Below are 27,092 nucleotides of genomic sequence, written 5' to 3'. Positions count from 1 at the left end.
GAAAATCTTGGCTCTGCTCATCAGTAATCCAAATGTTCAGAGGTGGAAACCGGAAGACACCCATCCCCCCACCTCCTGCCCCTGAACTTGCAGGGGCAGTCGGCCGAACAGAAGCACCCAGGTCTAGATTCAGTTACCGTCTCAGACAGAAAAAAAAAAAAAAAAAAAGCAGAGAGGGATAGAGACTAACAACCGACTGTCAACATGCCTCTGCATGTGCAAGCCCATGTACATACATGTACACACGGAAAGACACAGCCGTAAGGAAAGCCCAGGGCCTCAGCCTTCATATCTGGAGTGACATGGAGGCCCGGGAGTCAGGTGCTGTCTAGAAATAAGAATCATGTTGTTGGTTTGCTTACTGGCATTGGTTTATGGATGAGGGGGAGAATATGAGAATCTCTGTGCCCTGATCAGGAGGTGACTCTCGGATGCGGGGGGGGGGGGGGATGTCGGGTGGGCACTCACTGTGTGATACAATGACAGCTCACTAGGAAATGGAGCTCTTGACCTCTTTGAGGGAAACCAGAGGATTTTTTTTATAGACCTATTTCAATACTTTTGCATTCCAAAGGGAGATGAATGTGTGCTGGGTTTTATTCAAAAGCGTCTCCTCACATCTGGAAGCTCCGGGCTATTTGCATCTCCTAAGCTGGTCATGACTTCAGAGAGAGAGAGAGAGAGAGAGAGAGAGAGAGAGAGAGAGAGAGAGAGAGGGGAGAGAGAGGGAGGCTAAAAACAAAAGTGAGAATTCCTTGTTAAGAAAGAGGACATTTTGAGTAAACAGAGGAATAAAAATATTCTTGGGTCCTACCCAAGGGAAGAAAAGCACAGACCCTCTGAGCAGTGCGTCTCCTCCTCCCTCATCCTTCCCAGAAAACAAACAAACAGAACCCTCGACCTGGCCCTGGCTTTCAGCACTTTGGCCGTCCTTGCTTGTGGGAGTCTCCAGCCGGGAATGACACAGATCACCTCTCCTCTTTTCACGTGTCCCCTTCCTTCCTGATGGCTCTTCCTTCTCCCTCACCTCCCTCCTTTGTTTCTGTTCAGCTATAAATACAATCCCATTAGAAAATTCAGAAACTAACACAAGGTCATGCCTACAGGTATGTGTGTTTGAATAGAAAATGTATGCCTGACTTCTAGTAAGAACTGCTGGGAGAGGCTCCTAAGGATAGTGTCCTTAAAAGTGAATGCGGTGTGTGTGTGCGAGTGTGTGCGTATGCGTGTGTGTATGTGTGTGTGTGTGTGTGTGTGTACACGAAGACAGAGCCCTTCCAGGCGCTGACTGGGTTATGACAGCAGCTGCTGGTCCCTGTGGAGCTTTTCCTAAGGAAGCTATTGAGAGCAGGAAGGCGCCGGATGCACAGACCCATTCCCTGCTGATGGGGCCAGGCTGCCGCCCATCATCATCACTCCTCAAACACATGATAAATCTGTGGTACCGCTGTGAATAGTATTGGCCCTGGGCTGGGGTTCCACGCCCACAATGCTGTAAATAGTGCTGGCCCCTGGGCTAGGGTTCCATGCCTGCAATGCTGTAAATAGTGCTGGCCCCTGGGCTGGGGTTCCATGCCCACAGTGCCATGGATAGCATTGGCCCCTGGGCTGGGGTTCCATGCCCACAGTGCCATGGATAGCGTTGGCCCCTGGGCTGGGGTTCCATGCCTACAGGCCTCTCATGGGGTTCTCTGATATTGTTGATTCCCACTAAGTGCAAAGCCCCTTGGAGGGAGATCCCATTTTTCCCTAAGCATTCCAGAATGGGGATTTCTAAATTTTCTGAGTGTCTCCTCCAGAGACCTAGCATTTTCAACCAAACAGGTTCACTACCAATTCTGCAATCAGAGTTTTAGTCTCTGGGTCTGTGTATGCTAGGTGTATGTCTTAGGGTTTCTATTGTTGTGAAGAGACACCATGGCTGCAACAGCTCTTATAATGGAAAACATTTAATTAGGTGGCTTCCAGTCTCAGAGGTTTAGTCTATTATCATGGCGGGACATGGTGGCATGCAGGCAGACATGGTGCTGGAAAAGGAGCTAAGAGCTAATATATCTTGCTCCACAGGAAGTGAGCTGTCTCACTCAGGACAGCTTGAGCATATATGAGACCTCAGGGCCCACTTCCACACTGACACACTCTTCCAACAAGGCCACACCTATTGCAACAAAGCCACACCTCCTAATAACGTCACTCTCCATGAGCTTATGGGGGCAGTTACATTCAGACTGCCACAGTGTGTATGGCATATAGTTATATTGTCAAATGTTTTTTTTAAGTTCACGTATAAAGTTTTTTTCTCTCTAATTGCTGAGTGTGTGTGAGATAGGCAAGGGCTTCACGAGTTAGGTTATGGTTTTCTGTTTTCCGAGCTGTTCCAGCTGTTGGGAAGATCTCTTTCAAACAACCTTTGTCAGCACCTTTGTGGATGAGTTTGTCTTCTGAGGTGGTCCATGTTCTTGGAAATGGGTTGACCCTGAAGCCACTGGCACAGAACCCACACAGATGCATAGTGACCTTCCCCATCCATTGCTAGTGTGGTATGGGTGATGGCAACAGATCTTACCATGTTATACATACCTTTTCATGAAGATAGTGGAAATCCATCAATCTTGCGTTCAATTCATGATCCCCTGAGGTCAGGAAGACCTCACTCTAGAGTACAGTTCCCTGGCTCCCCTTATGAGATGCCCTAAAGCAAGTAAGAAATAATCTGTGTTGTTTGGCAGTGTGTCTTTAAAAATCTCACCACAGAGTCCGAAATATCAGAATCCAGCAGTGGTTGCAGTCTGAATCCCAGCCTCTAATTGCAGGAGATCCTAATCCAGCTACCTCAGGACAACCCGAGGAACTCACTAGATTGCTTTAGATATCTGTGTCCCAGGCTGGACCCCACCTGAAGCTGCTAAGTCAGGGATTGTGGAGGCAGAATCAGGATATCGACCTTGTTAGCAGCTTCGCAGCCCCACTAAAGTGGGGGAAGGAGAGACGTGAAAGAAAATGGAATTCCTCGAACATGATCAAGTATCTGTGGAGCCAAGTCCTGGGACTTAACTGCGTGGGATGGAACCACGGACTCCTGAAAGCATAGCCAGACGACTGTGCCCTTGTCGTTTGAGTAAATCCTTGAGGGAGACACGGTGATGCTTGGCTCAGTCCTGGGTGAGGGCTTGGAGCCAACTACAGAGTCAGAACTGAGTGTGAATTTGAGTGTGGGTTTAGCCATCTCTCTGATGTGAACCTCAAACGCTGTCCAGTCTCGTGATGCCTCGAGTCCTGTCAAATGGATCTAATTAAGCCTGTCTTTTAAAATCAGTTCTTAGGACTAGACAGCAGGGAGGACGGCAGTTCATTCCCAGGTTCCAGCAGGGAGTTGATTTTGTTTTTCTTGTTTTGTTTTAAACAGGTCTTACTACCTGTAGCCTAGGTTAGCCTTGAACCCTTCATCCTCACACCTTAGCCGTCTCTGTTCTGGGAGTACAGACCCGCGCCTCGCCCAGCTAGTCTTTATTATTCTGGGTAGGATTGCCATCTCTCTTCCCAAGTTCAATGATCCTGGACCATTTCTTATGAAATCTGGAACACAGCATTGAGAGTTTCTTTGAACCTGAAGGAACCGTGTTAGTCTAAAGAGGAAAAGATCTTCTCACAGTGAACATCATTTGGGTCAGGGGACACCACAGGGCTCTGCTAGGAATGGACTTCACTATGTCATTAGAGATTGGTGACCGCAGCCATCCTTTTCTTTGTAACAGGTGCCACCCACCCCTTCCCTTCCACATCCCTGCAAACACCACCGTCTCTTTCCCAGTGTAAGACCATCAGCCCCGTTGGCGCAAGGGTCTGCTGTAAAGGATGACGGTTATCCTTTGTGACCATATGTGCTTGTAACTTAAAGGCACAGCAATTCATTCAGAAACTATTTTATTAAACCAGGCTAAATGAGGCCATTCCCACACACATACATGATGCACTTCATGCATCTTCTGCCCTTCCCTCCTCCCTGCCCCCTCTCATTGGTCTGCTTTCATGTTATCGGTTTATATGTGATTTTTCTGTACCTGTATATAAAGTCTGGGACCCACAAATAAGGAAAAGCATGCAATATTTGACTTTTGGAGACTGGATGTGTTTATTCACATAGCACAATAATCTCTGGTAGCATCTATCTACCTTCAACTGTTTTACTTCCTTCTTCTCTATGGCTGAAAAAGACCCATATTCATTCTCTGTCTCTCTCTGTCTCTCTCTCTCTGTTTCTCTCTCTCGTGTTTTGTAGTGCATATGCCATGCGCCTGTGCCACAGCACACATGTGGAGATCAGTGGACGATCTCTGGGTGCCTTCTCTCTCCTTCCACCATGTAGGTCCTGGGAATCTACTTAAGCTGTCACGCTAACAATAGGATTGTTTTTACCCACTGAGTTATCTAACCAGTCCTATATCACATTATTTTTTTTAAATCTATTTCTCAGTTGAAGGGTTATTTCCATATCACAGTGTTGTGGATTACCTGCAATAAACAATGATGTGTAGGTGTCTGTTATTCTTACCACTGTGGATCTGGGACACACAATTCACTCACGGGCACACACTGTTCTGTCCCTCTCAACCTCTGGTTTTCTCCCCTCTCTCTTCCTCTGCCTCATCTATATCCTGTAATTTAACATGAACACCAGCTATCAAACCACACTGCAGAGAGGAAGCCATCTCTAGAGCATTCTGGAAGGGGAATTATCGTCTCCAGAGCACTTGACACCTGATAGCAGCCCATATTGTCACAGGCATTAGCTGAACGGCACACTTCAGCTCCTGGCAGCTCAGCTCCCCTTAACGGGAGAAAACATCTCTATGGAAGTACGGTAACATGGAAACAAAAGGGCTAAGCCTCGCTAAAGCTTCCGTGCTTGTTCACGAGAGCACAGTGTACCAAGAGGTTTTCTGCTCTGGCAAGCAAGAGGGCCAGAATCTTGTTGAGATAGGCAATTGGAGCTGAGATTGACCCAAGTCCCTAAGAGTGGGAACTTCCGGGACGATTGCTCGTGCGCAGCCAAGGAGTCTCCTGCTCACAGAACAAGCCGCTCCTCAGCTTCTCAAACACACAACCCGCTTCGTGGCTCCCTCCCCACAGCCCCTTCTCCCACGAGGGTCATAAAGAGGGAATTAGATTTTCAGAGACCACCTTTCTATAAAACAAAGGATGATGAGACAGAGAGAACTGATGTGAAGATTGCTCTGATGTTTTGGACATAACAAAACCGAACATAAAAACCATGGCATAGCATCTTTAATGCCGTCCTTTCCACACTCCCAAATGCTGATTATTTATACACACACACACACACACACACACACACACACACACACGCACGCACGCACGCATGCACGCACTCACGCACGCATGCATGCACGCACGCGTGCGCGCACAGCGGGAACATGAAGCCCCCAGGGAAACGAATCTACGGCACAGGCCCTTTCAGGCAATGTGCTAGGAGTGTACTTGGTTTGAACCTGAACAACGTAGCCTCCCCTCTTCTACAATCTAGGACACACGCATGCATTAGCAGCACTTGGACTCGGGCTTGAATTGCAAATTTGATTTTTGTTGTTGTCGTTGTTCATATTAAGAAAGCTCCTCCAGATGCTTGGGAAACATTACGGTTTGGCCGGCTAGGAAACAGAAATATTGTCATTATACCTATCTGTGTCTTGAAGATTCAGGAAGCATTCTGTCCCCATGGCAGTCGTGACTGAATTTTAAAAATAGTATAGCTAAGGCCGTAGTGAGTGCTGCGTGGGTCCCACGTGCAAAATTACGTGTTTGCACATTATCTCCTATGAACTCACCCTCACAGTAGTTCCGTGAGCTAAGTATTACTAGCCCATTTGGGAAGCCATGAAACCAAATTTGGGACAATTTATAGACATTTCTCTAAATTCATCCTCTGAGCGTCAGCTGGCAGCTGCCAGGGGCTCAGAAGCAAGCAGAACAGAAAGCCGTCAGTTCCTGAGTACCGAACGTCCTGTCAGTGCGTGGGTAGGGGGTTCTCAGTGTGGCCATTCTGGCACCGCAGCCATCCACTCCTGAGTACCGTCCGCCCTGTCAGTGCGTGGGTAGGGAGATCTCAGTGTGGCCGTTCTGGCTCCGCGGCCATCCGCTTCTGAGTACTGAACGCCCTGTCAGTGCGTGGGTAGCGAGATCTTGAGCCTCCGTCTCACTCCAGGGCCTTGCTCTTATTTCTGTAATGCTGGGCTCTCGTGTTTTGCCTTTAACTTCTTAGAGGTGACTGGGTTCCCAAGCAGACCTGTTGACTTGCCTTTGAAGCCTTGGCCACCCGTGTTTTATAGGGGCAACAAGTGGAGCCTCTTTATTTTTCAGCCCTGTTCATCCATCACACGACCTAGAGCAGAATCGTGGGCCCGTGAGTCCTAAAATAACATCAGATTCATTTTTTAGGACAAGAACTCATTTTCTGAGGCGTAACAACACTTCGGAGGTACCCGGGCCTCATTTCTGTGAGGCCTTTAAGCTGTGACACTGGACTCCGTCACCGTGTTTGAAGTTACATACATTCAGGCACCTGTCATACTGATGATCCAAACCGTGGCTTTCTGGTTTGCTCCATGAATAACGTTACTTCCTAGCAGTGGTCCCTTAACGTGATGGATTGAAGCATTATTCTATCTGAAATCAAGTTCCAGGGTGGTCCAGTTAGATCCCTGTTTTGAGCTGTTCAGGAGCCTCAACTGAGTGATGAGGGCAGGTGCCGGTTTGTAACTAAAACTAAGATTTGGGGGAAAGAATTAGATAAGAGTTCGGCTCAAGGTCCCCTTTGGCTCTGCTTGCTTTAAAGGAACGGAGTTCTCTGCTTCCAGCAAAGTGTGTACTCTTTGAGACCCACATCACCAGGTTGGTGTTGGGACCCGCGGGGCTCCTCTAGAGCCGCGCCAACGTCACAGTGTGCAGCTCAGAGGAAATCCAGCACCTCTCGACCAGAGGATCTGTAAAATAGTGTCTCGGCCAAGAGCGGGGTTCCCAGGTAGAGGAACTGTTCTGGACCCCACCCTGAACCACCCTGGCCTCTGTCTATTATTCGGTAGTGTGTTAAATCCATATTCATAAGACATTTTCGCTGCTCTCGCCACTATGGCAAGAGAATGGAGCCAACCCAGTTGTCCATCAACAGATAAGCAGATGATGAAACTCCGCTATGTACATAAAATGGAATACCATCCAGCTCTTAAAAAAAAAATGAAACCACAAAACTAGCAGGAAGATGGACTTTGAAAGGTATAAAACTGGGGCTGGAGAGATGGCTCAGAGGCTAAGAGCACCGACTGTTCTTCCAAAGGACCCACGTTCAATTCTCAGTACCCACATGCAGCTCACATGTGTGTCTGTAACTCCAGTTCCGGAGATCTAGCACCCTCACACAGACATGTATGCAGGCAAAACCCCAATGTACATAAAAATGTACGTAAATGAATCTTTAAAAACACAAGAAAATATAAAACTAAGCGAGGGTTACCCATTCTCAGAAAAGAATACCTGTTTTTCCTCGTATGGGAATCTATTGTACAATGTATACATGTGTATGAATGAACAGATGTGTATGTGTGTATAAGGACGGGAAAGGACGAGGAGGGAGAAAATGCAGATAAAGTCACAAATGGATATAAAACTATTTGCTTTTCTAGTTTGGACTCTCTGCCTGAGTTTTTGGTTTCTTGTGGTGGATAAGTGCATAATGGCGTAACTGATAATGAAACCGTAAAACCCAAAGACACTGCCGCAGTTTCTGACTGTCTGCTCTGACCGTGTGGTTCATTGAGGCCTGTAGACTTTGGGTCTGGGCAAATGCTATGTTGATCTCTCTGTGTGTATTTTTTTCAGTTTGCAAGCTCATTACGATAAACTGATTTTTTAAAAGTCATTGTTAGTGTTCTTCAAAGTATTGTTGATTTAATTCCTTGATGGGGAATTAATTTAATTCCCTCAATTATGAAGGAGTTTTAAGAATTGGTGATAGATATCTTTCTCAAGCATGATGTGTTTGAGTTCACCTCTCAAGTGTGGACCTTTTCTCATTTGGAAAATGCTTACGGGTGACCCTTACCCTGTGACCTTTACCCTGCGTATCTCTCGGTTCTCTGAACTCTGCTTTTAGATGAAGCCTTTACTCACGGATTTTGAATCATGGTATCGCCTGATTATGAAACTAGAAGCATCCTTTCCTCTTTGTGTGCTTGAAAGCACTTAAACCGAAGTTCATGCCAAGGGTTATTCATCATAGCATCTGAGTTCCATTCCAAAAACCTACGAAAAGCAACCAAAAAACCATTTATAATCCCAGCAAGGATTATAAGGCAAGTGGGTAGGTCCCTGGGACTCATGGGCCAGCTTCACCTTGTGGGTGTGCTCCAAGCCAATGAGACAACCTGTCTGAAGCCAGGATGGGCAGTGCCCAAGGTTGTCCTCTGCACACGTGTGTTCACAGGTGTGTGTATATACACAGCTTGTGTGCACACAAAGGTAGGTCCCAACAGTGCACATTACAGTGTTTAAGAGTTCAATCTAGGGTTACGTCATCTCCTCTCTCATTTCTTTTCCAGCTCCAAGAGACGGTGAAAAGGAAGCTGGAAGGGGCTCGATCGCCACTTAACGGGGACCAGCAGAATGGGGCCTGTGATGGGAGCTTTTCTCCAACAAACAAGCGCATCCGCAAGGATCTTCCCACGGGGTTGGAAGCCATCAACAGTTTGCCCAACAACATGCCCCTGCCTTCAGCTTCGCCCCTTCACCAACTTGACCTCAAGCCTTCTTTGCCCTTGCAGAACAGTACGGCTCACCCTCCTGGGCTTTTAGACGATCTGGGTAAGAATGGCAGGCTCCCCGAGATTAAACTCCCCGTCAATGGCTGCGGGGATCTAGAGGACAGCTTTGCTATCTTGCAAAGCAAGGACCTCAAGCAGGAGCCTCTTGATGACCCTGCCTGCATAGACCCATCAGAAACGTCACTTTCCAATCAGAACAAGCTGTTCTCCGACATTAACCTGAATGACCAAGAGTGGCAGGAACTAATAGACGAACTGGCCAACACGGTTCCGGAAGATGACATCCAGGACCTGTTCAATGAAGACTTTGAGGAGAAGAAGGACCAAGAATTCTCACAGACAACCATGGAGACCCCACTCTCCCACGAGAGTGCCAGCATGAAGAGTGATGCTTCTCATTCTCCTTTTGCGCACGTCTCAATGGGATCGCCCCAGGCCAGACCTTCATCTTCCGGTCCTCCCTTTTCTACTGTCTCCACAGCCACTAGCTTGCCATCCGTGGCCAACACTCCCGTGGCTCCAAACCCTGCCAGCTCACCAGCTAACTGTGCCGTCCAGTCCCCCCAAACTCCTACGCAAGCCCACACTCCGGGTCAAGCCCCACCGCGGCATGGCAACGGCTATCTTCTTAATCCAGTCTCGGTGGCGGTATCTGGTTCAGGGTCAGGCTCGGTGGCAGGGCCCAGCTCTGACATGTCTCCGGCAGAGCAACTCAAACAGATGGCTGCCCAGCAACAACAGAGGGCCAAGCTCATGCAGCAGAAGCAGCAGCAGCAGCAGCAACAACAACAGCAGCAGCAGCAACAGCAACAGCAGCAGCAGCCGCACTCAAATCAGACTTCAAGTTGGTCTCCCTTAGGGCCTCCGTCAAGTCCATATGGAGCAGCTTTCACTGCAGAAAAACCAAATAGCCCAATGATGTACCCCCAAGCCTTTAACAACCAAAACACTATAGTGCCTGCAATGGCCAACAGCCTGCAGAAGACGAACATGAACAACTACCTCCCCTCCAATCACATGAATATGATCGGTCAGCAGCCAAATAACTTGGGTACAAACTCCTTAACCAAACAGCACAATATTCTTACCTACGGCAACACTAAGCCCCTGACCCATTTTAATGCGGACTTGAATCCAAGGATGACGCCCCCCATGGCCAACCCCAACAAAAACCCCTTGATACCCTACATCCAGCAGCAGCCTCCGCAGCCCCAGCCCCAGCCGCAGCCGCAGCCTCCCCAGCAGCAGCCTCCGCCTCCACCACAGCTGCAGGCTCCCAGGGCACATCTGAGTGAGGACCAGAAGCGCATGCTTCTCATGAAGCAGAAAGGAGTGATGAATCCACCCATGGCCTACGCTGCGCTTCCAGCCCACAGTCAGGTAAGTGAGCCGTGGCGCACGGTGGCAGCCGTTCTTATCCACGTGCCAGGCTGTCCTGTGTGTACCATGGGCACCAGGCTTGGCCTGAAATGGAGCCCGATAACCAGCAGGAATCCTCTCCTGTATATCTTTGTGTGGTTTCATCTCAGAGTTGGAGAAAGAGAGGTTCAGTAAAAACCTTTTTTTGTGCATGAATGCCTAGGGACCCAACATCCTATTCCTGACTGCTGTCAACAAAATTTTAAATTCTGTTCCATTTTCCCTGTGAGGAAAGCAGGCGACAGAAGTCACATGACACAATGTGGCATACCTCTGTAGTTTTCTTCCGGTTCATTAGCCAAGGAGTGATAGGAGGTCAGGGGTCCTTGGGCCTCCCTCTCAGCGTTTTATACCACCTAGATGAACCATCGGCTGTCTTAACAGGCGATGGATGATGGAAAATATGGACTCTTGGCCTTCAGAAATCAGAGAGTGAAGTGGAGAGGGGATCTTGTAGGGCCGTTGAGTGTTTAAACATTTGCCATTTTGCCAGCAACAGTTGGATTTCTCAGTCACATGATTTGGGAGTATAGGCATCTCTGTCTGAGGCATTCAGCTCGATCTCAGCTCCATTTCAGCAAGAGTTGCTAGTTTATTCATAGGGGAGGGTGTGGGAGTAGGGAGGTGAGGTCTTTACCGGCAGTTGCTGTCTGTGCGTTCTTCCTCGTGGAATGCTGACAGTGTCCTGTAGGCAACTCTGCGTTTTTGTGGCTCCCACTTGTGTCCCCCATTCTCTACCCCCAGTCCCCAGCTAGATGGGAGCTACCAGGCTGGAGGGGGTGCTGGCCTGCGGAGACAGGCCTGAGCTCTGTGGCTTCAGTCTTGTCCCTCACAGCCTTCTAAGCCCCAAACCTCACAGTGTCTTCTTGTCTCCACATGCCAACTTGATCTAAAGAAATCCTGTCTGAGTAAAGAAAAGTGTGACTAGGTTTTACATCAGCTGCAACTGCGAGCCAGTGGGAAACGTCTTTGAAATGTGGACGCTGATATTTTAATAATGATTTCATTAAAATATAGAAATTTCTATCAATGGAAATGCAACCCTTTATATACTTTAACATTAAGTTCAGAAGCAAGCAAACACAGAGGCAAACATGCAAGGATGCTTTGGGGAGCCCAGATGCATCACGAGGTTTATGAGATTGCATGCCGTCAAATGATCCGTTGTTAATCTTAATACAAATTATGCTTCTGCTCAGGCTGTTTTTAATGCCAGTATTTCTTCTGAGCCAGACCAAAGATGACAAATTCCAACTTGCATGTTCTGCAGACATGTGGGTGTGATGATACCCCCTCCATCCTCCGAGACCCTTACTAACCCCTTCCTAAGTAGGCTAGCTAGAAACAAAGTCTTTGCTGGAACAAGGTGTGTTTTTGTTTAGGGTGTTTGTTTGCTTGTTTGTTTGTTTTAGGGATCATTTGGGGTCCGAGTGCTTGCAAGTGGCTCCCTGAGGCCTTGGGCTGGAGGGGTCATATTTTGAAAGGGCTCGGTCAGCTGAAGCAGCATCTGGATTAAATCTGCGTGGAGCATCCCTTCCATCTCAGAGGTGCCCTCAGGGTGGACAGAATCCTTCCTGGCAAGGGTTCCTTAGAACAACTGCTTCTTAGTCCGGCAGACAAACATAACTGCTTTTTTGTTGACGTAGTAACAGCCTCCCATTTGAAACAAGTTTTGAGATACTTACATAAGCGTGTGAGTGTCTGTCTGCAAACACACCATTTCCAGTGTTGATCTGATTGTGAACCGGTATTTTTGTAGCTCTCAATGTAGTCATTTATGCTGTGGGTAGGCACGGGGCACAGACTCTGACATGGGTTACAGACAAACACCAAATGTTAGTCCTTGCCGTTTTCTGCTTTGCTGGTAGAATTCTGATGGGCCTTACCAGGCCCAAAAGACCATGGCCAATGCTTAGTTTTAATGAATGGCTTGAGCAATGAAATAGTATGATAATATTAGATACATTTATTTCGAGAAAGATACACAGTTACTCATGTGGGACCAGTAGGGACTGAGGTTTCTCTCAAGAACAAGTAGAAATACCCTTACTTTCTGGGTATATTTAAAAAAAAAAAAGAAAAGAAAAGAAAAGAAACAAGCCAGATGTGATTGAACATGCCTTTAATTTCAGCAGGTGAGCCTCTGTAAGTTTAAGCCCAGCCAGGAAAACACAGTGAAACCGTTTCCAAACAAATGAACAAACAAAGTTCAAGCAAGCTTTTTAATGGCTTTTATCTAGGAAATCAACTTTGTAGAATTTACATGTTATTCCTCACAATGATCAAATTAAACAAAGGTAATTATTAGTTACATTGCAATTATTTATTTTTAAGTAAGTGAGTATCTTCCCTGCATGTGAGTCTATGTACCACATCTGTGCAGTGCCTGTGGAGGCCTGAAGAGGGCATCAGATCCCCCGGAACAGGAGTTACAGATGGTTGTGGGCAGCCCTACGGGTGCTGGGAACAAAACCCCGGTCCTCTGGAAGAGCAGTGCTCTTAACCACTGAGCCATCTCAACAACCCTTCTCTGTTACTTTTAATGGCTAAAAAATTGTGACCAATAGAAATATTTTGGACAGGCATATACTATAAATGAAAGTATGGGATTAGCAAATGGTTATGCATAAGGAAATGCCCCTAATGTTAAAACAAGCACCCCCCTCAAAACAGTTGGTATGATGTAGACTGGCCTCTACTGCTCAGTAGCCTTAAAAGGAACATCTCAATGCCAAGGAATGGCATTCTGCTGTAGCATTGTTATTTTCCTTTTTACTGTTGGCTGAATAGTCTGAATTTTCTCATATATGCATGTGCGTTCTGCCACCAGGAAAATATTTTTTAAGTAAGGAAAAAAAAATCCAATTTTAAAAGTAAAAGCCAACCTTTTCTTTCTTAGAAAGTCAGTTGGAGTCAAATTGACGTTCAGGTGAATGAGCTCATGCCCTCATTCCCTGGTTGTCTGTGTGTATTCGCTGTAAATTCCTGCTCCAGCGGTAACCCCGGGCTTCCCCCACCTTTCCCCTTCTTACTACATCCTCTTCCCATCCCTTTCCAGCTTTTCTTTTTCCTGTAAACAGCTAAAACTTCTGCACTGTAAATATCGCTGAGGTTCCTACTAGCTTTTTGCCCCGTCTTCTCCAGGACATGCCCTCTGTGTCATTTCTTTGATCACGTCTGTTTCCCTGTACCTCCCGCCTTGTAAAAATAAATTTCCCTATCCTGTCGTCATAACTGAGCCTCCTGCATTGATGTCTGTTTTTTTTTTTTCTTTTTAAATGTGTACTTCTGAGATGAAACAACCAGTTCTTACTTGGCTCTTATTTGTTATGTTTTCCTAATTGTGCTGTTTCTCGAGAACAACATCTCCGCCCCCCAGCTAGTTTTTGCACAGTGTCCAACCCTGTGTCTAAAACTCAAGGCTATTTAAGAAGCCATTTGGTAAAAATTAGCAACACGTGGTCCAGAGCTGTGTTTTCAGCTGCCTGTGGGCTTCCCTGGAGAACACATGGCCACTAGTGACTCAAAGTTGTTTCTAAGAGCAAGGAGGAGGACTGGAAAAGCCTGTCAGGGGCGGTCTTGAACCCTTGGAGAGCCAGTGAGATGGCTGGGAAGGCAAACTCTAACCAGCGGGACTGGCAAACACAAAACAGGGAAGCAACTATGCAGAAGGAACCCAAAGGCCTGCAACCCCCCAGCTGGCCGAGGGAGGACATGGGCAACCTAGAGTACAATTCCCGCACGGGCGCTTGCAGAGCGACCCGTTTCCAAAAGGTGATGTAGGCGTCTGATCCACACAGCCCTGCTGCTTCACCCGCATGTCTTCCGTATGGGGCTCTGTGCGTGTCCTAAGTAGGTATGCTTTCTGCTTTTCCTTTTATTTTTCCAAAGTGTGTGAGTTCTGTTAGTATAAACCTGCTACCTGTGACATCGCCACAGGAAGCTCAGGCCTCCGGGGCTCACAGACATCCTGGGCATCTCTTTGAACATCCTTACCTTTACTCTAGCTGGAATCCTCTTCTGTTTGTTTTCTCAAAACATGTGCTTACTTTTCTCAAGAGACACGCGTACCTAGTTCAGACTGGCACTGCAGACTTTTGGTTAAAAACAAACAAACAAACAAAAAAACAAAAAAACAAACCCGGCAGCTGCAACCCTCCCCGCTCCCTCTCCACGAAGGCAGCCACTTGATGTCACTAAGCCATTTTCTTGCTGATCCCACGGCATTTCTCTGTTTTCATTTCTACTGTAAGTCAGAACACGCCCTGCCTTAAAGACATTTCTTCAGGATCCTGTGTCATCCACGGTGTGGAGCAGCCCAGCGATGTGGGTTCACACCTTTGCTCAATCCTTTAAGATCTTGTGATCTTGGTGTGACTTCTTTCCTTCATGATGTGTGATTCTATGGCATGTGTTCCTCTTGTATGTGGCTGTGGGTGTGGTGTGTGCAGATACATGTCTGCCTGTGCTTAGAGATCAAAGGAGGATGGCTGGTGTCCTGCTATGTCACCCTCCACCTTATTCACATGAGACAGGGTTTCCCACTGAACCTGTGATCCCCCTGCCTCTGCCCTCAGAATGCTGCAGTGACAGGCATACACAGTTGAGCCTGGCCTTGACTCCATGCTGGGATTGAACGCTGGTTCTCATGCTTGGGGGACAGGTACTCTTACCCATCAAGCCGTTTGCCTACCCCTGATAGATGGCACTAAGAAATGTATTTTAACATCTGATAGTATATGTTCCTAATATATCTGGGGTTTAAGATTTTTTTTAATATTTTCTCCCTCCTTTTATTTCCTTTTATTGAACTTTTCGGAACTTCCTTTGCATTGTGAACTTCCTCGATTGCTCCCCAAGTCTCATTTCTTTTCTATTTTCCATGTCTTTGTCTTCTCATCCCTTGTTCTATTAGATTTCCTTAACTTCGTCTTCCAACCTTGATATCAAATACTTCATTTTTAATTTCCACATTTTCAATTTCTATAAGCTCCTTCGTATTCTCTGGCTTGTCCTTTATAACCTAAGAACACTAATTATCATTTTGAAATGAGGTTTTCTTCTGCTCTCTGCTTACTCTCTCTCTCTGAGGCAGCTTTTTCCTTGGGTTCATTCCGCTTCTGTAATATCATGAGCTTTTCCTTAAGCTTCTGTTTAGGAGCGTGGCGCCGTACCGGAGGTCACCTGCCCTGGGATTACTGGGTGAGCGCCCTGGGTCAGTGTACATAGGTGACTTTCCCTTGAACAGGACAGAAGAGATTTCTAAGCTCATTGCTGACCCTAGAAACTGATCATGGAAAGGGAGTTGGTGGTGTTTGGCTTGGGGATCATGAGGCCAGTGTTGCTAAGGACTGGGTACACTTTCATTTACACCCTCTGTTTTCATTTGACACCAGGGCTCCTGAGTCCCATAGCTTCATCTCTGTAGAGTCCGGAACCACCCATTCTCCAGTCTGGGGGAGGGGAGAAGTCTACCTCTTCACTTTAGGGACCTTCAGCCCATTTCCCTGTGTAGTTCTGTGAAGATAGTCTAAACAGATTCTGTGCCCTTTAGCTATCAGACTGTTGAAACAGCCATCCCCCAAGGAACCTAAATTCCCTCAGGAATCTCATCCCCAGGCAGGGGAAAGGCTGAACCCCCGCAGTGCCAGAGGAGGAACTTGTCTCTCCTGAAGAGATTTCAGGGGCTCTGAACAATTTCCCAGAGCACTTAGTGGGACAGACTGAAGCTGAGCTGTGTGAGCAGGACCACACCTTTACGTGACTGCATAGCTACGCACATCTATTTACGGCTAAACCTCCTGGATTTGGCTGAGGGAGAAGATGGATGTCACTGGATCTCTTTGTTCCTTTTTCCAGTTTGGTCATGTCGAATAAATCCCCTTCTTCTGATTGTTCCAGCCCTTTATCTTTTCATTCGGGATATTGAAGATGGGTGGCCAAGCCTAGTTTCTTTAAGGTTGCAGGATCCAGGCTTTGAACCTAATAGCTCCAACAGCATCCCTGCCTCCTGCCTTGGTATTCAGAATGCCTCTGCTGCCTTTGGCTTTACGCCTTGTTTGAATCTGCCACTCCTACTACATGATTGGGACCAGCTCTGTCCAAGTCGCTTTGTCATCTGATTTCCTTCTTCCAGAGTGTCACTGACATGGCGCGACTGCTCTTGCCATCTCTCTTCCTCTTCACTCTTCAATGTTTCTGTCAATTTCACTCCTGTATCATCACGGTGCTGAAGAATGCCAAGCTCATTCTAAACTTCTACAATGGCTTTCAACGCATTTCTGTCTGAATATCAAAGGTACTGAGACTTACTGCAGCAAATTCGCATGATGGCTTCCAACATTTTGGGCATTAAGGGAGCACAGCAGACTTTGACCAGACTTAAGATACCCTTGTGATGGTGAGTGTTTGATTGTCAACTTGCTATAGCCTAAAGTCACACGAGAAGAGACTCAGTTGAGGAATTGTCTAGATCAGGTTAGCCTGTGGGGAATTGTCTTGATTGTTTATTGATAGAGGAAGACCTGGCCTATGGTAGGTGGCAGCATTTTATGAGTTGAGCACCCAACACTGTGCAAGAGTAGGGAAAGCTGGCTAAGCACTAAGATAACAAACAGGCAAGGACCCACGTGTCCACTGTGCCTCAGCTTCTGACTGTGGCCAGGACACGTTAGATTCCTGCCTCAACTTCCCCATAACAATGCACTATCTTGGAACTGTGAGCCAAATGAACCCTTCCTCAACCGTGAGCTTTGGGGCGGGGTCTTTTATCACACGACAAAACAAAACCAGGGTGATATTTGGAGCACAAGTTTTCTCGTCAGGAATGCTGCATATATTCAACAGGACAGAAATACCAACATCATTCTCCAGCCACGTGGGGGTAAACTCTCATGATTATACACACACAGTCTTTTACAGAATCTTGAAAATATTGACTTACTTCCAGGACCGTGAAAACAATTTAGATTCTATGACCCTGACTAAGCCTGTGGTACCCAGCAACTCAGGTGCCAGGCAAAGTATTGACAGAATGCTCATCACTGGCTCAATCCAGGCCTCCCAGCTGAGGGGAACCGGCAGGCAAAAGTGCTCAGAAATCCTCGTAATAAGGGAAAGGTTTCTATCGATGGATAAAATAAAATCATTTCCATACACATCCTGGAAGATTTTTTTAAAATCCTGATTGACATTTTTCAGAGTCTGAGAATATGAGACCAAGAGAATAGAGCCGAAAAGAAAAAGTTTGAGGGAAAGGAATTAGCTTTGTAACAGTGCTGTGGAAGAGAGAGGCTTTAATTGGCCCTCTGTGAGAATGCTCTTGAAAGGTCCTGGGGGGCAAGAGGATTCCTGTTTACTCAGAGAGCTTAGAGCCCATCAAGTGGAGTTCCGGAGCATTTATGGACCTAAGAATCACCCGGGGAGGTGTTCGGGGTGCTCACAGTCAGCAGGTCTGTGCTGAGGCCTGGGCGTGTGCACTCTATACCCCCACAAGGGCTACCAACTCCCTTGCCATTTTACTGTGGAGGAATGTCACATCAGAAAGCACCAGAACACAGTAAAGTGGCCTTTGTTTATTTGGTTGTCCAATATCTAAGTCTGTTCACTTATGGCCATGTCTTAGTTACTTTTCTGTTGCTGCGGTGAGATATCAGGACCGAGGGATCTTATAGAAGAAAGAGTTCCCTTGGGCTCATGGTTTCACGGTTCCAGGAGGGTAAGAGTCCATCGTGGAAAGAGGTGGCAGTCATGGTGGCAAGAAAGCTGAAACTTCACATCTTGCTGCTCACACACAGGACACAGTGAATTGGGAGTGGCGCAAGGCTTTGAATCCTCAAAGCCCACCTCTAGTGACATCTTCCAAGGAGGCTAAGCCACCCAGACAGCGCCACCTACTGGGGACCAAGCCTTCTAATGCCCAAGACTATAGGGGACATCCTCAAACAGGCAGCTATCAATTTTATAATTTTTCTAAAAAGTGTGTGTACGCGTGTGTGTGCACGCACATGCACACACAATATTTGGAGAAGCCAGAGCAAAACTTTTGGTATCTTCCTCTAGTCCTATCTGCCTTGTTGACTTGAGATAGGGTCTTTCACAGAACCAGAAGCCCACCTTTTGACTAAGATGGTCGGCCAGGAAGCTCCTAAGATCCTCCTATCTGTTCCCACCGAAGCTAAGGCTACAGGAATCTACAGCCCTGCCTGGCTTTTTGTGTGGTGCTGAGGATTCAAACTTGGGTCCTCAGGCTTGCAGGGCAACGCTGTTGCCCATGGACACATCTCCCTAGGCCCTTGTTGAGTGCCTCAGCAGGATAACACAGTGTGTTTTCCACAGCCCCATCCTCACACACTTCTTGTATTTCAAGGTAGACTCTTCCTTCATCTCTCCAAGAGATGGATGGCTCTTCTTTTCCTTCAGGAGCTCCGTGTACAGAGCTACCTTCCCCAGGATCTGCAGGAAGAAAGCCTGGCAGTGGAGTGGAAAGTGCCCATGGCAAAGGCAATGTGAGGCTTGTGTAGCACACTCTTGAGATATCACCCTCAGAGCGAGACTTCTCAGATGTATCGGTAGGGCCCCAGCTCTAGGTTCTCATACTTGGTAATATGAAAGATGGCATCCGGACAACTCTGCTAGCTGTTCCTGGACTTTGAGAGTGATGGAGCGTGGACCACATGCCCAGTTTCCTTTACCTCTTGCATCTTGGGTTCCCTTCCTTTCAAGCTATACTCTTCAGCACCCTGAGCTCCATGCTAGAACCCTCCAAGGGTACTTCCTGTGTTACAGACAAAAGGGAAAGTCTAGCTTTTCTACAACACAAGCCTACTGGTCATTAGGTCAACAGATGTACAGAGCATTGTAAAACTTGACCAATGGACGGAAAAGGTGTCCACAACCTGTCAGCCAGAATGTGCTGCCCCAGAAAGTCCTGTCTGGAAGATAAAGGGGTTCACACATGAATGCTGGGCATTAAGTAAGGTATCACCACTGTCTTAGCATTATTACCGCTGTGATGGGACACTATGACCCAAGCAACTTGGGGAAGATGGTGTGTTTGGCTTACATACCCTAAATCACAGTCCACTGAGGGAAGCTAAGGCAAGCATTCAAACTGGGCAGGAACATGGAGCTAATGCAGAGGCCATGGAAGAGTGCTACCTACTGACTTGCTTGCTCCTCATGGCTTGCTCGGCCTGCCTTTTTATTTTTCATTCTTTCCTGTTTTTTTCCTTTATTGAAATTAGATTTGTTATTACATAGTGTTTCCTGATTACCGCATGCCCTACCACTGTTCCTCCTTACATACAACCCTCCGTCCAGAGCCACCTCTGCTGTCTTCATTAGGAAACAAACAGGCATCTAAGGGACAATAATAAAATAAAATATAGTACAAAATAGAATAGGAAAAAACCTAACATGAAGAATAGGACAAAAGAAACAAGCAGAAGGAAAAGAAGGAGCCCCCAAAAGGGCAAAAGAAACAGATAGAAATGCAGAGACCAATTTGTTGGCACACTAAGGAATCCTATAAAAACATAAAACTGAAGTCATAATAGCTACTCAGAGGACCTGTAGGGAAGTGGGGGAGAATAAATTAAATAAATTAAAAAAAATAAGAAATAAAAGAAGATAGATTTTTTTTTAAAAAAAGCCTGACACAACATCATGAGGCAAGGAATCCCCAGAGATGCTGTTGAGTTGACTTTCTTTCGGCCATCCTCTCTGGTCGTACAACCCATCCTTGTGAGTAGATTGTGTACCCCAGTGAGACTCCCTTAAAGGAAACTAAATTTGCATTTGCAAGTGGCTGTCATTTGGAGCTAGCTGCTGGGTTGGTTGGGTCAGGTGTTCTTCCTCCTTCAGCGCTGGGATCCCGCTGGTGCAGACCCAGGCAGGCCCTGTTTGCCGCTTCAGTCTCTCTGCCTTTGTACGAGCATGTTGATACAGAGGGCCTTGTTTCCTTGGTGTCCTCCATCTCCTATGGCTCTCACATTCTTCCACCTCCTCTTCTGCTGGGTTCCCTGAGCCCCGATGGGAGGAATTTGATGGGAATATCCTGTTTGGGACAGAGTGTTCCAAGTCTCTCACGCTTTGCGTATCGTCTAGCTATGGGTCTCTTATTTGTTCCCATCTGCTTCAGGAGGAGACTCTCTGATGATGTCAGCCTGCTTTCTTACAGCACTCAGAGCCCCCAGCACTGGTGGTCCCTCCCGCATCAATCATTAATTAAGAAAATGCCCTCCAGGCCTGGTCATATCAGGTCTGATGGAGGCATTTTTATCAATGAGGGCTCCTCCTCAGATGATTCTGGCTTATGTCGAGTTGAAATCAAACATACTAAATTCTTCATGCAGCCAGGCAGTAATCCGGCACATACATGTTAGCCCAGCAGAGGCAAGAGGGTATCTGAATTCAAGGCGAACCTGGTCTACAAAGCAAGTTCCAGGATACCCTGAGCTACCCAGAGAAACCATTTCAGAAAACAAACATAAAACGGGCTGGAGAGATGGCTCAGAGGTTAAGAACATTGACTGTTCTTCCAGAGGTCCTGCGTTCAATTCCCAGCAACCACATGGCAACCCACAACCACCTGTAATAATATTTGATGCCCTCTCCTGGCATGCTGGTAAACGTGCATTCAGAACACTATTTACATAATAAATAGAAAGAAAGAAAGAAAGAAAGAAAGAAAGAAAGAAAGAAAGAAAGAAAGAAAGACAAACTCAAACAAAAAATTCTATATTCAAAGCCAGCGAGAAAGATGAGGATCAGCACAGCCTGAGCAAACACAGGAGCCCATGGGGGGCAGCTTCCAGATGAGCAGACACTGGTTAAGAGTAGGTAAGTAGGCATTCTAGTGGGTGGGTAAGCAAAAGAGCAAAAGCATTTTTTTTTTTTTTTGAGACAGGCTTCTCTGTAGCTTTGGAGCCTGTCCTGGAACTAGCTCTTGTAGGTCAGGCTGGCCTCGAACTCACAGAGATCCGCCTGACTCTGCCTCCACATGCTGAGGATTAAAGGCATGGACACTGACATTTAAGGAAGAATGTTGAGTCTGTTGTTACAAACCCTTGACCCCAGCATCGAGGAGGTTGAGGCAGGAAGGTCATGAGTTTGAGGCCAGCCTTGGTTATAAAAGAGTTAAAGACCCAACTATGGACTGTGTAGCAAGACTGTCTGATAAACACAGGACAAAATTTTAAGGAAGAATTCAGTGGTAGAACTTGCCTAGAATGAAAAAAAAGCCTAGATTTGAACATTGGGAAGACTGGCACAGAGGCAGTCAGAGGAAATCATTAATAGAACTTAGTGGTTGAGAATTTGATCGAATAGAAGGGAAAGGATGTGAAGGATTATGAACATATGCTGAATATTAGAGAATCATGGCTTCTGAATGGTGTGTTGCATGTAAATCTAAATATCAAATTAAAGTATCTGTACTTTAAAAGCCATTGAAACACTTGCTATTTACCCTGCTATTCTTTCTTACTCATTCATGTTGGGTGTGTGCGGGTATGTGTGTGGGGGAGAGCTGGGGGCATGCCCATGTGTGGGTTCGCCTTGTTGTGGTCTGCATGTGTGGAAGCCAGAGAACAACTTGTAGGGGGTCGCGTCTCTCCTTTCAGTATGTGGGTCCCAGGTATGGAACTCAGGTCGTCAGGCTTGACAATCAAGTGCCTTTACCCGATCTCACTAGCCCTTTTCATCTTTTTCTTCCGGTGAACATCTCCTATCTGGTGAGGTTCTGGTACAGGTGCCGTAAAATGTGTGGAGTTCGTTCTGAACGTTTGCTTCAGCTTGTACTACTGGAGCCACAAATAGTTAATCCTGTCTCGTGACTTCTTGCTTCTACAAGCGTTGGTTTATTTTTCCCCCTGTGTAGATTCATAGCACTATGAAAATGTTTGCTTTCCTTATTTAGAACAACAATAAGTACCAGTATCGTGCATTCTCTTTGCCTGGTGTTTTTATTGTATTAATTGACTGTGTCTATTTCTTGAAGAGCGTACTCCGTAAAGATTGCTCTTTAAGTGTAAAAGAACACAGCTGTAAGCTTTAAAGGTAGCTGGCTGGCCGAGGAGCATTTGCTACCAAGGATCTGAGTTTGGTTCTCAGCATCCAGTCATCTGTAACTCCACCTCCAGGAGATCTAGCACTCTCTTCTGGCCTCCAGTGGCACCTGCATGTGTGCGTGCTCAGGCACATGCATAAATAAAAATAATAAAGTAGCATGTCTACACTGAACACCTATTCAATTCATAGCAATTCTGAGTGCTTCTGGGAACTACTAAACTCTTCTATTTTTATAAAATAGAATAATCTACTGTATCCTACTACTTGGGCATCTTCAACAGACCTGATTTTGTTTTTTGTTCCTTCCTTCCTTCCCTTTCTTTCTTTCTTTCTCTCTCTCTCTCTCTCTCTCTCTCTCTCTCTCTCTCTCTCTCTCTCTTTCTTTCTTTCTTTCTTTCTTCCCTTTCGTTTATTGAGACAGGGTTTCTCTTTGTAGCTCTGACTGTCCTGGAACTTACTCTGTAAAGCAGGCTGGCCTCAAACTCAGAGTTCCACTTGCCTCTGCCTCCTCAAGTGCTGGGATTGAAGGTGTGCATCCCCACTGCCCAGCAGACCTGAACTTTATGACACTATATTGTTGAATTTGATGAAATATATAAAGACTCAAACATTGTCCCACAAGGAGAGATTTCCAGTGTGGTGTCTTGACTAATACCCATAGATAAGATCTTGCCATTTTCCTACTGATTGTTATCAGCTCAGCAGAAACTGGTGGCCTCAGAGAATATCCAGACTAATAATGCTCATTTGTAAGTAGTGTATTTCCCGAGAAAGGTCCAGGCACACTCAAACCTGCATTGTGCACATACCTGCGTTCTCTAATTGCTTTTAGGTCTGACCCATTTGAAGATGCATCTGGGTGATCCCACCCTGGATGTCAGCCAGTTCGCACAACAAGGTTCTAGATGTTTTCACAGGCTTCTTAGCCCAGGGACACATTCAGTGCCAGGAAGTAAGGCAGTCAGCAAGGAAAAGGATCATGTTGCCGTAAGGTGCCCCCATACCCAAACCCAATTCTCAGCAGGGCAATGGAAGCCCCCAGTGCTGCTGGCATGGTGACATGCCTTTTGTACCCTCTTCTGTACTCTATTGGCCTTGGTGATCATCACATTCCACAGGAAGCAGTCTCAAGCCCACAAGACTGTTCCCGAAAAACCCACTAAGTGCGGAGCAGTAGGTTTTTCCGACCTGTGTGAGAATGAGTTACGGGCGCCACACGACACTGTGTGTGCTTGCACAAGTCCAAGCCTGTCTTGGGAAGCTGCGGGGCTGAGGAGTGGCCTGATGGAACTTGAGGCAGCTGCACACACCTGAGCACAAAGCAGACTTGGCAGTAGATAATGCTCATTTTAATACCACCCGTCAGTGTGGCAGAAAAAGCCCAGGAAAAGGCGTGGAAGTCATGTGGCCTTTGCATCCTTCACAGGACTGTGACACTTTTAGATGTCCCAATCTCTACAACAATCCCACTCAATGAAAACAGAGTCCAAGTCACAAACGCAAGCCGTGTCTACGGGCCGTGTTACAGAAGGTGAAAATGAAACTGTGGGAACTAATTTTAATGTATTGTCATTTAACACATTATATTAAAATACGATTTTCCCAACATGTTATTTAAGTAAAAATGAACGCTACGTTATAGTCTTTTCTTAGCAAGCCTTGGAACTTGGATGTGGTCTTTAGACTTACAGAATACTGCATTTAGACCAGCTGCATTTCCAGAGCTCCCTGGCCTTCTGTGGGTGGCAGCCTCTGAGGGACAGAAAGATGTAGGACCACATCCGAAGCAAATGCTCTGCGACCAGACAGGCAGTGCTCAGCAGCCGAGGCGAAGCGATGTGAAAATGTTCTGTTGACTGTGAGCCTCTGCATCACCCTCTAAAGACTGTTATCCCGAACCACTGGGAATAGATGGTCGTTCCTGGTACCCTCCACCCAGCCATCTTGAGCTGTGTCATCATAATTTACCTGAGCTGATCAGATCCTGCCACAGTCCCATGAGCCTCTGGGAACCTGGCTGCCTTCTGAAAAGCAGTACCCCTCTCTGGCCCGCACCCTGTCATCAACACACACCGTTTGTGAGCAGCCTTGGAGCCACATCAACATCCTGCGGGGATGAGATCAGGGACACCTGACCCCCTATTAACAAATCAGTGAGAGGGGCTGGTGAGCCGGGCTTGTTTTCCAGGGTTTTGATGAGCTTCATTAATTACGTTGAGCAAGAAAGGTGGGCAGCTGGAGGGCCTCCCGCTTAGTTCTACATGAACGTGAATAATTGGCCAGTTGGCAGAGTGTTAAATTGGCGGTCTAGCAAGAGAGACTCGTGAATAAACACAATTCCCCTAAACCACAGAGGCAGGTTTCAAGGAGAGGGCTCCCTCCCCCTCTACCTTCCCACAACCTGGGAACTTCCTGGTGTGGCCTAGCAGGAGAAGGACCGGACTGGATAGGGTGATGACGTTGTGTGCAGTCAGAACCAGCCCTGAAGCCAGCGCTTGACACCTTATCATCTGCAGGCCCAGACCCTGAGCAGTTTACAGATCCTCCTTGAACTTGAAGTTCCCATCTAGGGCACAAAAATAATAATGGTGTTATGAGAACAGTTAGGTACTTGTTTCTGTAAAGCGTTTAGGATGGTGCCCCATCCCACGTGAGTTACTTTTTCTGCCACTGTGACAAAATGCCTGATCCTAATGACATTAGGAAGGGCTATGGTTTAACAAGGGATACAGCCCATGGTAGAGGGGCAGGCGTTGTAGCCATCAGCTGCACGGTGGGAGGAATGCACACGCTCGTCTCCTTGTATCTTGGTGGACCAAGAGCAGAGTAGACAGGAAATGGATCAGTGATACACTCTCTCTACTGAGGCTCCCCCTTCTCCAGATTCTCCGAACTCCTAAACAGTACCACTGCCTGGAGACCGAATGTCCTAACACATGAGCCAAATGGTGGGCTTTTCCCATACAAACCATAACAGGCCCTTAGCACGCATTCTGTGTGTTTTCACCTGTAATTAAAAAGATAGGAATCACTTCCTGTGATCGATGCATCTTTCAGATTCTCTAAGAAAATGTGAGTATGCTTCTGCTTTCTCACGGCTTCATTCATTCACTAAGCGTTCGTTATCTGACTGTAGTCTGGACATGGAGCACACCAGAAGGAAAAGTTCAAGAAGAAATGTGAACATAAATATGGGAAAATCATTCGGGAAGGCCACAAAATGGTGGCTGTGTCTTCCCCCCCCCCCTCATCTTGGCTCTTATAAGGTTGTCCCTCCTTACTTCTACTACTGTCAAAACTAAAAATTACTTATTTACCATATGAAAGTAGTTATTTACCATTTAGTAAGAAAATGATACCTTTTGGTATCAGTTAGATGATATCAAAAGCAGAAAGCATCTCAAACATATGAAAATAATTCCGTACCCTTTAATGCATGCCCTAAATGTTTGCAGAACCTCATTATATAAGAAAGGTCACTTGTCTTTATTAAAATTAGGAGTTACAAAAGAGAGTGGGATTTAATTCACCTCACCCTTTGCAACCTCTAAATTTTGTATTTATTTCTGATATTTATTTATTGTGTGCATGTGTGTGTGCCTGCATGATTGTGCACACGCACACACACACACACACACACACACACACACACGTGATGGCGTACATGACAAGGTCAGAGGATAGCTATGGAAGTCTGTTCTCACCTTCAGTCATGTGGATCCTGGGATGGAACTCTGGCTGTCAGTTTGACAGCAAGCACATTTAAACTTTTAGATTTATTAAAAGCAGGTAAGCAAGTATTCCAAAATAATGAACACTTATCTTTTTTTAACTTTAAAGTACTTTTAAAAATTCTAAAACTCGCCGGGCGGTGGTGGCACACGCCTTTAATCCCAGCACTTAGGAGGCAGAGGCAGGCGGATCTCTGTGAGTTCGAGACCAGCCTGGTCTACAAGAGCTAGTTCCAGGACAGGCTCCAAAACCACAGAGAAACCATGTCTCGAAAAAGCAAAAAAAAAAAAATTCTAAAACTCAGAGAGAGAAAGGGGGAGAGAGAAACAGAGACAGAGAGTGAGCGCTTTATTGGAAAATATCTTCTTTATGGATTGCTGTGTAACGAATTTTACTGCAGACTCTGCAGCTTCCTAGGAGAAGGAGTGGTGCAGGAACCACGTGTCTGGAGTTCCTGGCTCTGTCTCTCACAGGTCACTCTCAAGCTGGCACTGAGACTGAGTTCATCTCTTGGATGTTCTGGGGCTCGAGTATCCACTTCCTTCATAACACCCTCAAACGACTTCAGCGTAGAAGCTTTAGTGCGTTCCAGAGTGGACTGATTTCCCTGGCTGCTCTCCAGATCTAGGGGAGAGGGTAATTCAAGAGAGATCAAGGAGGAGGCCATGGTGGCTACCGCGAGATCGTATCAAGGTCACACACCTTCACTTTCTTCATTATTCCATTCATTAGCAGCAAAATAATAAAGGCCAGTTACTCCCTGGGGAAGGGAGATTAGATTCTCCCTTCAGAGGAGAATGTCAAGAATTTGTGAACATATTTGTGGACACCGTAATTGCCACGATGGCTTTTGACATTTCATAAAGTGGTGTTGGTAAAGAAGGGCTCCAAAAGGGGAGACCTGAGCAGGCAGTGGCGGGCATGCGGGCTCGCTTGGGGTAAACAGAGCCACTGGTTCTAAACAGACTGAACCAACCTTCCTTCCTTCCTTCCTTCCTTCCTTCCTTCCTTCCTTCCTTCCTTCCTTCCTTCCTT

The 27,092-nt window shown here is 46.5% G+C and overlaps 1 protein-coding gene across 2 annotated transcripts in view; it reads left to right on the top strand.

The window, feature by feature from the left end:
* Positions 1–27,092, top strand: part of Maml3 (mastermind like transcriptional coactivator 3) — a 416,825-nt gene that overhangs the window by 233,091 nt on the left and 156,642 nt on the right. For both annotated transcript variants that reach the window (XM_026778756.1, XM_026778250.1), the window contains exon 2: positions 8,613–10,214. In XM_026778756.1, coding sequence (XP_026634557.1) covers positions 8,613–10,214 — 1,602 coding nt within the window. The remainder of the gene's footprint in view (positions 1–8,612; positions 10,215–27,092) is intronic.

This window comes from Microtus ochrogaster, chromosome 1, assembly GCF_000317375.1.
Source record: "Microtus ochrogaster isolate Prairie Vole_2 chromosome 1, MicOch1.0, whole genome shotgun sequence".
NCBI classification, from domain to species: Eukaryota; Metazoa; Chordata; class Mammalia; order Rodentia; family Cricetidae; genus Microtus; species Microtus ochrogaster.
This window is presented reverse-complemented; position numbering and strand designations above follow the sequence as displayed.